General features: G+C 42.9%; 1 protein-coding gene across 1 annotated transcript in view; it reads right to left on the bottom strand.

Moving 5' to 3' along the window:
• Window positions 1–13888, bottom strand: part of MYO5C (myosin VC) — a 116951-nt gene that overhangs the window by 54955 nt on the left and 48108 nt on the right. The window contains exons 12-18 of the mRNA XM_066592589.1: window positions 12887–13027; window positions 11624–11749; window positions 10084–10167; window positions 8945–9079; window positions 7035–7132; window positions 3932–4018; window positions 2155–2266 (exon numbers count right to left, since the gene is read on the bottom strand). Coding sequence (XP_066448686.1) covers window positions 2155–2266; window positions 3932–4018; window positions 7035–7132; window positions 8945–9079; window positions 10084–10167; window positions 11624–11749; window positions 12887–13027 — 783 coding nt within the window. The remainder of the gene's footprint in view (window positions 1–2154; window positions 2267–3931; window positions 4019–7034; window positions 7133–8944; window positions 9080–10083; window positions 10168–11623; window positions 11750–12886; window positions 13028–13888) is intronic.

Genomic DNA, 13888 nt, shown 5'->3' with positions numbered 1-13888 from the left:
CTACGGTATTAAGTTAGAAAAAACACACTTCACCAAATCAAATTGCAGGAGAATGTTGGACAACATTTCATTATATGAGAACTATGTTCTATTTACAACCCCAGTCAAACTAATTTTGCATCAGTATTTGGAGGCCAAAACCAGGAATGGAGACTACGGAGAAAAAGAAAAATGGAGAGATTTGCCTCTCTTCTGTATCCCAATGCAAAATACTGTTGTCTGTATGGGGCCTAAAGAAGACTTGTATTAAAGAATTAGCCAAAGAAAAGCTGTAGTAACAAGAAGAAGGAAACACCTCCGCTCAGCAAATAGATTCACCTTTTAATTGTTCTGTATTCTAGACCTTGTACTGGACATCTAATATGAATACCACCGGCAGCACTGCCACCTAGACTGAACATCTAGGCAGCAGTCAATAGTCATTAATAATAATAATAATAATCTTTATTTGTATAGCGCCATCATATTCCGCAGCGCTTACATAGACAGGGGATACAGAAAGACAAAAGTACAAACATTACAGAACCACGGTTACATAGTAATCAGTTGACGGAAACAATAGGAGTGAGGGTCCTGCTCCAACGAGCTTACATACTACAAATAATGGGGTGATACAGAAGGTAAAGGGGCTGGAGATGTGCACTGTATGGCGAGGTGGAGATGTGCACGGTATGGCGGGGTGGAGAGTGAGCGATGTTATACACATAGACAATGGTCAGACATTTAGCCGTGTGACGGCAGAATCGGTATGACTGCAGGAGCGGTTTATGACGGCTAGCAGGGATTGCAGTCAGTAGGTCAGGGAGCATGTTATCAGGCGGAGTACAGAGGGGTTTGTTTAGGGAATGCGGTATGCCTCCCTGAAGAGGTGCGTTTTTAGAGCACGCCTGAAGTTCTGCGAGTCCTGGATTGCTCGGGTAGCCTTTGGTAGTGCGTTCCAGAGGACCGGTGCTGCTCTGGAGAAGTCTTGGAGGCGGGAATGAGAAGTTTGAATTAAAGGGGCACTCAGTGTGGTTTCGTTAGCAGAGCGGAGAGCCCGGGCTGGTTGATGGATTGAGATGAGGGAGGCGATATAGGGTGGCGCTGCGCTGTGGAGGGCTTTGTGGATGAAGGTGGCGAGTTTAAATTGAATTCTGTATTTAACGGGCAGCCAGGGTAGTGACCGGCACAGGGCAGAGGCGTCCGAGTAGCGGCTGGAGAGGAAGATGAGCCTGGCTGCCGCATTCAGGATGGATTAGAGAGGGTAGAGTCTGGTGCAGGGGAGGCTGATCAGCAACGAGTTGCAATAATCGAGCCGGGAGTGGATGAGGGCGACAGTAAGTGTTTTTTTATCGTGTCCACAGTGAAAAAAGAGCGGATTCTTGGGATATTCTTGAGGTGCAGCTGACATGTTCGGGCCAGAGATTGGATGTAGGGGGCAAAAGAAAGATCAGAATCAAATATGACCCCAAGGCAGCGGGCGTGTTGTCTAGGAGTTATGGTGGCGCCACACACTGAGATGGAGATGTCAGGATGAGGTTGGTTAGTGGAGGTTGGAAATACTAGTAAGTCCGTTTTAGAGAGGTTTTGTTTTAGGTAGAGAGAGGACATAGTGTTAGAGACAGCAGACAGACAGTCGGTGATGTTTTGGAGTAAAGGTGCAGAGATGTCACGGGAAGAGGTGTATAGCTGGGTGTAGTCAGCATAGAGGTGGTATTGGAGGCCAAATCTCCTGATGGTTTGTCCAATAGGGGCTGTGTAGATAGAGAAAAGAAGGTGGCCGAGGACCCAGCCCTGGGGAACCCCAACAGCAAGGGGAAGAGGAGGGGAGGTAGAGCCAGCAAAGGAGACACTGAAAGAGCGGTCAGATAGGTAGGAGGAGAACCAGGAGAGAGGAGTGTCCATTAGTCACCAATGGACATCAAATAAGTTAGCAATAGTTTTTTGTAACTTTAGACAACTGCTTATATACCTGATGTCACCATAGAAGACGCAAAACGATGCTAAATTGGTAAGAACAGTGAATGCATATGGTTAACCCTGAATATTAGGTCTCCACTAATCCCCAGGCCTTTACACATTTATATACATTATAATTAGAAGAATATAACACTAATCCTGCTACTAACTCATAGGACGCATGTACCATCACACTGAATATGATATGTACCTTACCTGGATTAGTCTTTGGAGCACTACTTTGCAAATCTGTTTCTTATCACTCAGGGCCAACTCCTGCTGTGTCATTAGGATGCTGTACCGACCATAAAATTCTATATATGTCCACCTAGAAAGGAATGACTAGAATTACATGAAAGGGAGTGTGATAAATATGGTTTTAGTTTAGAGATGACTAGATGAGAAACCAACTGCTTATGGAAGAGAGAATTCATGGGCACCAAACGCAGGATTAATAGAAGCTGGAAGAAATGTTCATGTATAGTCTGGAGCAATCACATGCAATAATACTCTAGAGCAGTGATGGCGAAGCTTTTAGAGACCGAGTGCCCAAACTGCAACCCAAAACCCACTTATTTATCACAAAGTGCCAACACGTCAGGGGGCGGGGCTTATCACGATGTATGATTTTACCCCCGTCGTTATAAAAAGGACAGGGCCCCTTCAAAATACACAGCGTGCAGATTTTGACTATTTGGAAGCGGAAATGCTGTGGAATTTGCGATGAAAATTTCCGCTAAGGACATTTTGCAACATTTTTGCCACATGTTAACATACCTGAACAGTAACAGAGACCCCCCCCCCACAGTGGCCTCAGCAGTAATAGTGACCCCCTCGGTAGTAATAGGGACCCCACAGTGGCTTCAAAAGTAATAGTGACCCCCTCAGTAGTAATAGGAGCCCCCACAGTGGCCTCAGCAGTAATAGTGTCCCTCAAAGTGGCCTCAGCAGTAATAGTGTCCCCAAAATAGCCTCAGTAGTAATAGTGACCTCCACAGTAGCGCCAGTAGTAAGTGACCCCCACAGTGGTTTCAGCAGTAATAGTGACCCCCACAGTAACAGTGACCCCCACGGTGGCCTCAGCAGTAATAGTGACCCCCACGGTGGCCCCAGCAGTAATAGTGACCCCCAGGGCAGCCCCAGCAGTAATAGTGACCCATACGGCAGCCCCAGCAGTAATAGTGACCATCACGGTGGTCCCAGCAGTAATAGTGACCCTCAAGGCGGCCCCAGCAGTAATAGTGACCCCCACGGTGGCCCCAGCAGTAATAGTGACCCCCACGGAGGCCCCCGGTAGGAATAGTGACCCCACGGAGGCCCCCGGTAGGAATATTGACCCCACAGCGGCCCCTTAGTAGGAATATTGACCCCACAGCGGCCCCTTAGTAGGAATATTGACCCCACAGTGGCCCCCAGTAGGAATATTGACCCCACAGTGGCCCCCAGTAGGAATATTGACCCCACAGTGGCCCCCAGTAGGAATATTGACCCCACAGTGGCCCCCAGTAGGAATATTGACCCCACAGTGTCCCCCAGTAGGAATATTGACCCTACAGTGGCTCCCAGTAGGAATAGTGACCCCCACAGCGGCCCCCAGTAGGAATACTTACCCCCGAGACCCATATACTTACCCCCTCGTCCTCGTTGAAGCGCCGCTGCTCCTGTTTAGCGCTGATCCCAGGTGCACACTGTGGGCACCTCCTCCTGCTCTCGCGGAACCATGCAGGAGACGTCAGGGAAGGAGGATCCCGGCTGCACACGGACGTCACTGTGTGCGCTGGGATCAGTGCGGCTAGCAGAGCCGCTGAATGGATACCTGCAGGGGAGCCACAACACCCCCGCCGGTATTCACCAACGTGGTGAGCGGCTGACAGCGGCGCGTGCCAGCAGGGAGGGCTCTGCGAGACGCCTCTGGCACGCATGCTATGGGTTCGCCACCACTGCTCTAGGTGAAGCTACTATAACTTTAAACCACAACGGTATGCAGATATACCTGGAGGGATAGCTTTGTGCACTTATTCGGATGGTTTCCAACACACCACATGCTCTTAATTGCTGGACTACTCTTATAGGGTCAAATCTGCAAAACAGAATATAAAATGGTTGAGATTAAAAATCCTACAAGTGATAAGACATATGTAATATCTGTAGATATACAATCTTATTTTTAAAATCTTACAATACAACAGGTTTTTACTTAACCCTTTCCAATCCACTGTCTGACGTCTTCCTACATTCTGATTGAAAGCTGTACAGCTCCAATGTCAGAAGACGTCCGACAGGATATTCTTACCATTTATTGCTAGCCACTCCGCTGTCTGAGCCTCTCTGGCGCGCACACACTGGCTTTAGCCAGCAGATGGCACCGTTGTATAACAGCAAAAAGAGAAAGCCTTTTAGGAAACCCTGAATCCAAAATTGGATTGGACAGGGTTAAATAAAGGGAACTAGGGAAGAGAAAAGATAAAGCTGGACTGGAATATTATTGTTAATCTAATTATGACAAATCATGGCTATAACACTACAAACATTAGCTCTGGAAATTGAAAGAAGAAAGGCTCGCTGTTGCCCTCATCCACTCTTAGCTAGATTACTGCAACTCGCTGCTGATAGGCCTCCCCCATGCCAGACTTCCCCATCTCCAATCCATCCTGAATGCGGCAGCCAGGCTCATCTTCCTGTCCAGCCGCTACTCTGACACCTCTGCCCTGTGCCGATCACTGCACTGGATGCTCGTTAAATACAGAATTCAATTTAAACTCACCACCCTCTTCCATAAAGCTCTCCACAGCACCACGCAGCCCTACATTGCCTCCCTCATCTCAATTCATCACCCAGCCCTTGTGGGCAATTTTTCATACAGTGCTGCCAGCATTAAGATGTTTATGTAAGGTAAGTAGAGTGCCTTGTTATATATTTTGCATTTAGACTCAGGAGCATAAAGTTACGCCAACAGGAGACAATTCTATCTATCTATCTATCCATCCATCTCATATCTATCCATCTCATATCTATCCATCCATCTCATATCCATCCATCTCATATCCATCCATCTATTTCATATTTATCTATCTTGACACTTAGACCACAGAATGTGCATTACATTGATATAATGACAATGGCATCTATGAAGAAGTAGGAAATATTTGGCAGCAAGTGAACCATCAGTTCTAGGAGTTGATGCGTTGAAAGTGGGACAAATAGGCAAGTATAAGAAGCTGAGCAACTTTGACAAGTGCCAAATTTTGATGGCTAGACAACTAAGTCATAGCATCTGCAAAAAAAACTGGTTTTATGGGTTGTTCCTGCAATGTAGCAGTTGGTATCTGCAAAGAGCAAAGGAAAAACACCCGATTAACCCATGACAGGGTCATAGGCAGCTAAGGCTCATTGATGTGCGTAAGACAGAAGGCTAGCCTGTTGTTCCAATCGGACAGAAAAGCTGCTGTAGGACAAATTGCTGAAAGCTAATACTGGCTATGATAGAAAGATGTTAGAACACAAAGGAGGTCATGTACAAAGTATTTTGTGTCAGTTTCTGGAGTCAAAAGCCACAAATTTTTGCGCAAGTAGGGATCTGTGCAAAAATTTGCGACTTTTAGGCTTTTTTGTGTCAGCATCACCGCTTTTGAAAAAAGTGGGCAGGACTTGTGGGCAGGAGGCATTACAACCCCCTGGACCAAGAGATTTATGTATAACTGACACCGTAAATACTGGGCTTACTAAATCTTCCCCACAGTTTGTTGCAGCTTGCTGTGCAGCTGTGGACTGCCCATACTGACCCTGCCAGCAAAACTGTCTAAACTGGACACATGAACATCTGAACTGAACTATAAGGCAAGAAGGTAGCCTGGTCTGATGAATTACATCTCTTTTTGCACATCGTGTGGATAGCTCAATGCATGTGCTTTGCTTACCCTGAAAAAGATGGCACCACAATGCAATATAGGAAGAAGACAAGCCGAAAGAGGCAGTGCGATGATCTAGGCAATGTTTGTTTGGGAGTACTGCATCCATGTGGGTGTTACAGTGTCATATACTAAGTACATCCCTTCATTGCAGCAGTGTTCCCTAATGGCAGTGATCATTTTAGCAGGTTGGGAGGGGTATCGTCTCTCCTTACGGAGAGCACCTAGAAGGTCTGTGGAGACACCTAGGAGTTGAGTGAGGAGACCTATGAGGCCATGCATACTCCTCTGGGAAATATATACAAATAAGGAAGATGGAACAATACCTCTGCAGCGCCACCTAATGGATGGCAGCATTCTTTCAAATCAATGTCAGACCCTTTTAACAAGTCTTTAAAACAATAATTGCAAATTGAAAACCAAGCCAGAAAACCATACACAGGCAGCATGCATAGAAGGTGTGCAGTGCATGCATGGCCTTATAAATCTCCTCACTCACCTACTAGGTGTCTCCACACACCTTCTAGGTGCTCTCCTGGGGGAGAGATGATAGCCTCCCAACACACGTGACAGGCCTCTCACTAGCCAAGGCAGGATCCTACTGCACACTGAAGAGGGGCAAAAACCCCAAAACAGCTGTCTGTGTATGGTTTTCTGGCTTGGCTTTCAATTCCCAATCATTGTTTTAAAGACTTGTTTAAAGGGTCAGGCATTGATTTGAAGGAATGCTGCCATCCCATAGGTGGCGCTGCAGAGGTATTGTTCCATCTTCCTTATTTGCACATTTCAGCAGGATAATGCATGCTGCCACACTGAAAAAGTGGTTCAGGAAGGGTTTGAGAAATAGAGCTTTATTGGCTTCCAAATTCCCCAGATCTCAACACAATGGAGTATCTATGGAATGTGCTGCAAAAACAAGTCTGATCCATGGAGGCCCCACATCATAATTCATAGGACTGAAAGGATCTGCTGCTAACTTCCTGGTACCAAATACCACAGGACACCTTCGCAATATTATGCAGATGGTTGTAGTGTTATAGCTGATCAGTGTATATGTGTGCGTGTCTGCATATATAATTAAAAAACAACATAGCAACGTAGAAGGTTATGTTTCTGTTTGTCTTTGTTTTTAAGCTAAATGTATTGTTAAAGTGTTACAAGCTGTTATTTCTGTAACTTCACACTTACTCAAAAGGAAGTTTATCATCGTTGGGTTTTATGCATCGGACATAATGAGGAGTGGTGGCATTAAGTGTCTCCATGAGTAAGCATAGAGAGTTGCGGAACTGAAAAAACAGAGAAACACGGTGACATATGATACGGAACACAGAATACAAGAACTGCATTATACAAGAGCAACAAGATGCTTCCGAGCAGCGGAACCTTCTATTATAGTATCTCAATAAGATACTGCAACTGCTCACTACTCTGTGACACACGCCTCAGGCACATTCCCTGTTCATCAATAAGAATACAATAATGACATGAAGGAATTCATGTAAACAAGAAGTATTGTTGCCCTTACAGCTTGTCAGACTGCACATAAATTCTATATGCAAGTCGTATAATGGCCCTGTGTAATTATTCCTCATGTACAGCAGCTTATTCTGAAACAATAGGTAGGCTTTATCAGGGACATTTCTAAAAGCTTTTAAGCCAGAATTCTGGTGTAAAAAAAGGTGTAACTTTTTGTGCAAGTACCACTTGAGCAAAAGTGTGCAACTTTTTAGCTTTTTGCGCTGGCCTCGACACTTTTCTGAAAAGTGTGCAGGGCTTTTCAGAAGAGGCAGGGCCAATCTGGACCGGCAGATTTATGTATAATTTAAGACAGATACTGGTGTCAATTATGCCAGAAATGTACGCCAGGTCGTACCTGATGTACATTTCCGTGAAGGCACATGGAGGTGCAGTGATGCACCTAATACATGAAGAGGCATGAGTTGGAAATGCTGGTCTTAGTAAATTTCCCCCAAGGCCAGGCTCACAAGAGCATTCTGCACGCTGTACCAATCTGCTATAGGCGGCCATATTGCTACTCACATGACTTACGGGAAATACGCGCACAAGATAAATCACAACATGTTCTATCTTGACGCATATTACACGAGCATACTTGCCAGGCTGGTACATAGCTAAGGGTGGCATGCAGCCAAAACACAATGTCACTGCATATGGCTGCATGCTACGCGCAAATATCCAGCAGCCTATATGCTGCCAAAATTCGCTCATGTGAGCCTGACCTACATGCTTACCAGATCATAAAAAGTGAGAAGAAGTGGTGTACCTAGAGGGCTACGTCCCAGAGCAAAGTAAAAATGAAGCCCCCTTCAGAATCCGGCTGACACCAGGACATTCCTAACCACCTAGCACAGGAGGTCCTTGTGTCCTCATTCCACTTTCATGATTCAAGTACATTTTCCACTATTTTGTTGGCTAACATTGGACCACCTGTGAAGACCACATTCCTTTACAGGTTTTTACCAGGGTTGCCATTTTGATTTTTCCTTTTTTCCCAGCCAACCTATCCAAAAATCATGGACAGTTGGCCCTTAACTACAGGCACATTTGAAAACCATAATGAATGATAACGATAATAAATTCTATATGCTTATAGTCAGTTACTGATATGATGTCATTAGCAAAATGATAATTACAGTCCCAAACATCGGCACAAGCTTCTCCAGCTTCAAAAAGGTCACAAATATTAGTAACAAGGTCACAGATCATCGGCAACCCTGGTTCTCAGCACCCAATAAAATGTAACAGAGGTGAACCTATAATAATGGGCCCTGGAACAGTCATATGGAATGCCCATATAATATGTATCCCCTTGGTATGCAACATTTTCTATTTCAGAAATCTACCAAATGTATATGGCGTATTCTAAGCCAATGTATAGTACTTGCATCATCTACTTCGATAGGTACTTGAATATGGTGCGTTTTAATAAAAACTGTGCCATTTTAAACAGACAGCTGGTAACAACATTACACACACCATTGTCATTAGGCATTAACAGCAGGCAATTTATATATTAAAGTCTTATGAAGGGCAGAGAATTACATAGTTACACAAAGTATGTTCAAAATTCCCGATACCTTGCTGCCCACAGTTATCCTTAACTCTTTGTTTGCTGCCTTGACCACCGGCCGCGCCGATTTCACCTTTATAGCTGCGCTGTACGGAGTTTTTGTTGCAGTGTTATCTTGAAAAAATTGTGCACAAAGCTTGAACTGCAATTGTTAAAAAGATTGCTGTTTATGGTCAGAAAATTAACTTATATGACTATATTATATGTTCACAAAGCAATGAAATAAACACATAATATCAGGCATATAAGGGCACAGTATTTACATACGGTACATCTGCTTGAAAGATATGATAAACACCCATCATAATGCATTGTTTAAGAACATGTGGAGCAAAGAAAGAATGCAATCTTTCCTATGATACAAGCAATGTTCCAATGGATACATGGTATTTGTCATGGACAAGGCTCGACTGGGGCTGAAATTTAGCCCTGTTTTGCTCCATCACCATCATGTAAATATATTGCAATTCGCATTGATATCCAACCACCTGTGCCATAAATGTACATCATAGGACAAGGAAGGGTTAAGGGTATGCTGGGAGTTGTAGCTTTTGAACATATGAGTGGACAACCTGTTAATTACTGGGGGCACTGTAAAAAAATACTAGTACCGGTAGTTGATAAAGGGGTATTCCCTCCTTAGATCTTTATAGCATAGGCACACTATATGTCATAAATGCCTCATGACTTTAAGTCTTACCTTTGGGATCCTGACCTCCCAGGAGCATGGGGTTCCACTGCCTCCCAAGCCACCCCAATTAGGTAATTTCAAATAGCCGCATTCTATATACACTTCAATGGGAAAGTGGCTATACTTGTGTGGGACCATATCGCCACTAAAGTATAGAGTTTGCAGCGTGCAGAAATTGGCAGATGGGATTCAAAGCACCTCTGTTGTCCTAATAGGAGGATCTTAAAGGAGGCATTTATGGCATACAATGTGAATGAAAATACTGATGAGTGAACCTAAATACAGCAGGACACAAAATAAATTAAAGTTTGTGCATTACAGCAAACCATTGACAACTTCATTATATTAGTGAAAAAATAATTATGATGGAGTTGGTTTTGTGAATGAGAATTTTAGGGCAATAACAAGTTACAAGAATATCTGAACAGAACCATGACAATGATAAACATACAAACCTTACTAGTTTTTAGCAGGTCAATCAATACGTCATACACGGTATCACGATTTTTCTCCAAAAATCCATCACTTTTATATTCTACCTGTGGATTCACCAAGAAACCTGCTTAATTCTTAAATTTTTTTCATCATTCCTATAACAGTTTCAGTTTGCATGCATCAGGTAATGGCTGGAATCACATACGCAGTTTTTGATGCAATTTCTATTGTCATTTTCTTATACAGTTTTTTGAGCCCAAAACAGGAGTGGATCCAAAAGAAGGGAGCTGTGTAAAGCTTTACTTTTTACCTTTGGAGACCTCCTGCATTTGATATAAAAACGGTGCCAAAAAAGGACGTGTGAATCCATTAAAGAAAGAAGGACCAAATTGCCTGTTGCTGAGCATTTTTGGAGTCACGGACACAACATAGAACATATGAAAGTTACTATATTAAAAGGCAACTTCAAATCCCAATGTCATAGAAGAATTTGGGAGTACAAGTTCAAAACCATCTTTGACACTCTCAAGACTAGAAAAAACATTGTAAGAGGCTTCATGCATCATTGGAGAATATGAGAAATCTGTAGTGGAGATAACACGCTGGCCTGGTGACCCCCTAACACCAATTTAGAGACCATAAAACTTTCACATCCTTATTAGTGGACTAATTAAGTATTTACTCCTCTGCTCATCCTGTCCTGGTATTGTTTTAAGTACAAATTAATTAAATGATGTCTGTGCCTTTTCATATGTATGTGTATATATGCCTCTTTGGATCTATTCCATTAGGCCTCAGGAAGCAGCCTGTGTAGGTTCAAAAGCTTGCTATAACTTCATGTATTTTTGTTAGCCATTAAAAAGTATCGTATCTACAAGAATACCTGTTTGTCTTCCTGAGAACAAATCACAGTTTGCCCTACTGGCTAACACCGTACCAAACTTTTTTCTTTTTATCCAACCTCTCTTACATGGATAAATTTTACTTTTACTGATCAGGAAGTATCAATGTTGTATATCTGCATATGTAATGTAGCAAAAAGTGACACTACGTGTGCACTAGATATTTAGTTGTAGGGCTTAGTCACCTGGGCACATCGACGCCCGTGTTACTGCAGGTAGTAGACGGGCGCACTTCAGGACGGACGTCTCTCTGCAGCGCCGGGAGAAAGAACATGTGACCGGCTTCATTTCCGGTCATGTGTTCTTTCTTCGGCACTGCAGGGAGTCATCCGTTCTGAAGTGCAGCCGTCTTCTTCCTGCAGTAAGTTCTCAGTCACCCGGGCGCATATATACTCAATATACTGGAATGGTTTAAATATATTGTTACTATTGGTACTATTCCTGGAAGGAAAAGCTTCAAAGGGTGACAGATGACAATCACTGTCATCCATATGTAAGATTTATCAGATTCTACGAGGTACATTGTTTAATAAGCCTTTTTATAATTAATGCAGTACTGTATCTCCTTGCACACTGAATCTAGGATGGAATGACTAAGCAATAATGAATACACATTAGCAGCAGCACCTCTTAATATGCACTTATTGTGTCCCTTTACCTTATCGGCAAAGTGCTGGATAATAAATGATCTGTTGGACATTCTTGGCTTTTCAAACAAGGGGTTCTTGTTGATGTAGTTGTTGTAGAGCTTTTGCAACCAGTTTTCATCAGTTCCCTGTGGTAGCTGGGAAATGCAATAAGATTGGTTAATTTCATATCCACTAGAGGGCGCCTGCAAAAATCTCACTGAGTAAGAAGAAACAAGCAATGCTCAGAGATTGCGCCTGAAGGCAGCAAACAAAGTTAATTACACTATTTACATTCACACTTCCATAAATAACCGGTACAATAATCCACCGTTACTAACTAGCAAAACTCTGATCTAAAGTATAGTGACAAGTAGTAAGAGAAATCTACATTATTATACACAAGCCTTGAGTTCACTAATAAACATGTTGACTACTTGGGAATATGTGTATGTGGAAATCAGCCTATTCTACTACCAGCAAGCTACTTCAGATGTGGAACCATCTCTTACACTGTTACACTTTCCTTTTTTATTTTTTACATTTTTTTCTTTCTTTTTTTTGGGAGGGGGGGGGGGGGGTTCTAAATAGTATACAAAGTAAATAAGACACTTGTAGCAATGACTGCCCCTTTGTTTGAGACTTCAGTTCTTCTCTTGTAGTGGAACACCCCAGTATTAGGAACACTTCTCTTCCACTGATCATATCTATCGCTGAATGCTTTGTTCCCTTTCTATAATCTCCATGCTCCATCCTTAGATTTTTTGGGCTGTGAGGCTGTTTTGAACCTCTCTATTTGAAAACATGGGAGGTAAATTGCCTGGATGACTACACCGGATTTTGACATTATCTGGACTCTTTAGAAGCCACCCTACAATCAATTCTTTAACAAATAAACGTGAGCACACCAGTCTCCACAAGAGTGCAGTGGAAACCACTCCGGCAGTGGTGCCTATTACCAGAAAGCCTCCCACACTCACATTTAACCCTTTCCAATCCACTGTCTGAAATCTTCCTACATTCTAACTGAAGCTTGTACAGCTCCAATGGCAGAAGATGTCCGACAAGGTATTCTTACCGTCTATTGCCAGCCACTCCGCTGTCGGAGCCTCTCTGGCGCACACACTCTGGCTTTAGCCAGCAGATCGCACCATTGTATAACAGCAAAAAGAGAAAGCCTTTTCGGAAACCCTCAATTCAAATTCGGATTGGAAAGGGTTAAACTCAAGCTTGTAGTGTGAATGAACAGAAAGGTATATAAAAAGTGGACTCGCAGTGCAGGAATAAGTACTTACCAAGCATTCTTCATCCAGCAGTTCCAAAATACCCATCTTAGCTTCAATGAGGTCTATAACTGGCTGATTGTCATAGAAATCTATAAGAGTCCATGGGATATCTTCCTTCATGTATTCTTCTTGCTCAAGTTTGAAGACATGCTAAAGGAGATTGTGAAGATAAGGAGCTACTTATTACATATAAAAATGTACTCAGAACAACACATAAGACAATGTTAATCACTTTCCATCCATGTTTATCCAAATTGTATGCCAGTGAACAATGTGGTATGATTAAATACCAATGATTTTGGTCTGGGTGCTTGTCTGCTACACTTCGTTATATGGTATCTAATAGAGGAGTGTTTGGCCAAAAAGGCCTAGATATTAGTTACCCTTCCCAGTTGCAAACAGGGTAACAAAGTGCTCAGTGTATCTGACCTTGCCATAATTTGCACTGAGAAAGCATGAATCTGGAGTATTATTTCATTTTTGTCTGCAGTGAAATAAGCGAGTCTTCTTATTAAATGGATGCCAAAGAGAAAATAGACATTTATACTGCATGATTGCAGAGGCACCTATTTGGGTGACCTCCATGATTAGAATGTCTACATGGAACTCACAAGGGATTTATACAACATAGAATGGGTATACCATTTATACATGCAGTGAGATAACTAAACTAAAAAGTAAACTGAAACATGGCAAATTTAATCCCTGGATTGGATTCTGTGGAGAGCAGCAAATAATCAGCAGGGTTTTCACTCAGGTGGACCTGGTCCAACTATGTAATACACTCTAACTGCATGTTAAGACCCATTTACACGGAGCGATGATCTCTCAAAATTCTAAGTAGCTAATTAGCTACTTAAGAGTTAATGCAGGCAGAGTGATACCTCTACGATAGCTCAGAGAACAATGCAGCTGTTTTCTATATGCAAACAGCTGCATTGTTCTCATGGCTTTCAGCTGGTGTCCCGCTGAGAACTGCCAGCAGGATTACAGCTGAAAGAAGGCTATCAG

This window comes from Eleutherodactylus coqui, chromosome 2 (genome assembly GCF_035609145.1).
Source record: "Eleutherodactylus coqui strain aEleCoq1 chromosome 2, aEleCoq1.hap1, whole genome shotgun sequence".
NCBI lineage: Eukaryota > Metazoa > Chordata > Amphibia > Anura > Eleutherodactylidae > Eleutherodactylus > Eleutherodactylus coqui.
The sequence above is the reverse complement of the archived record's forward strand: the minus strand, read 5'-3'. Positions and strand labels throughout refer to the sequence as shown.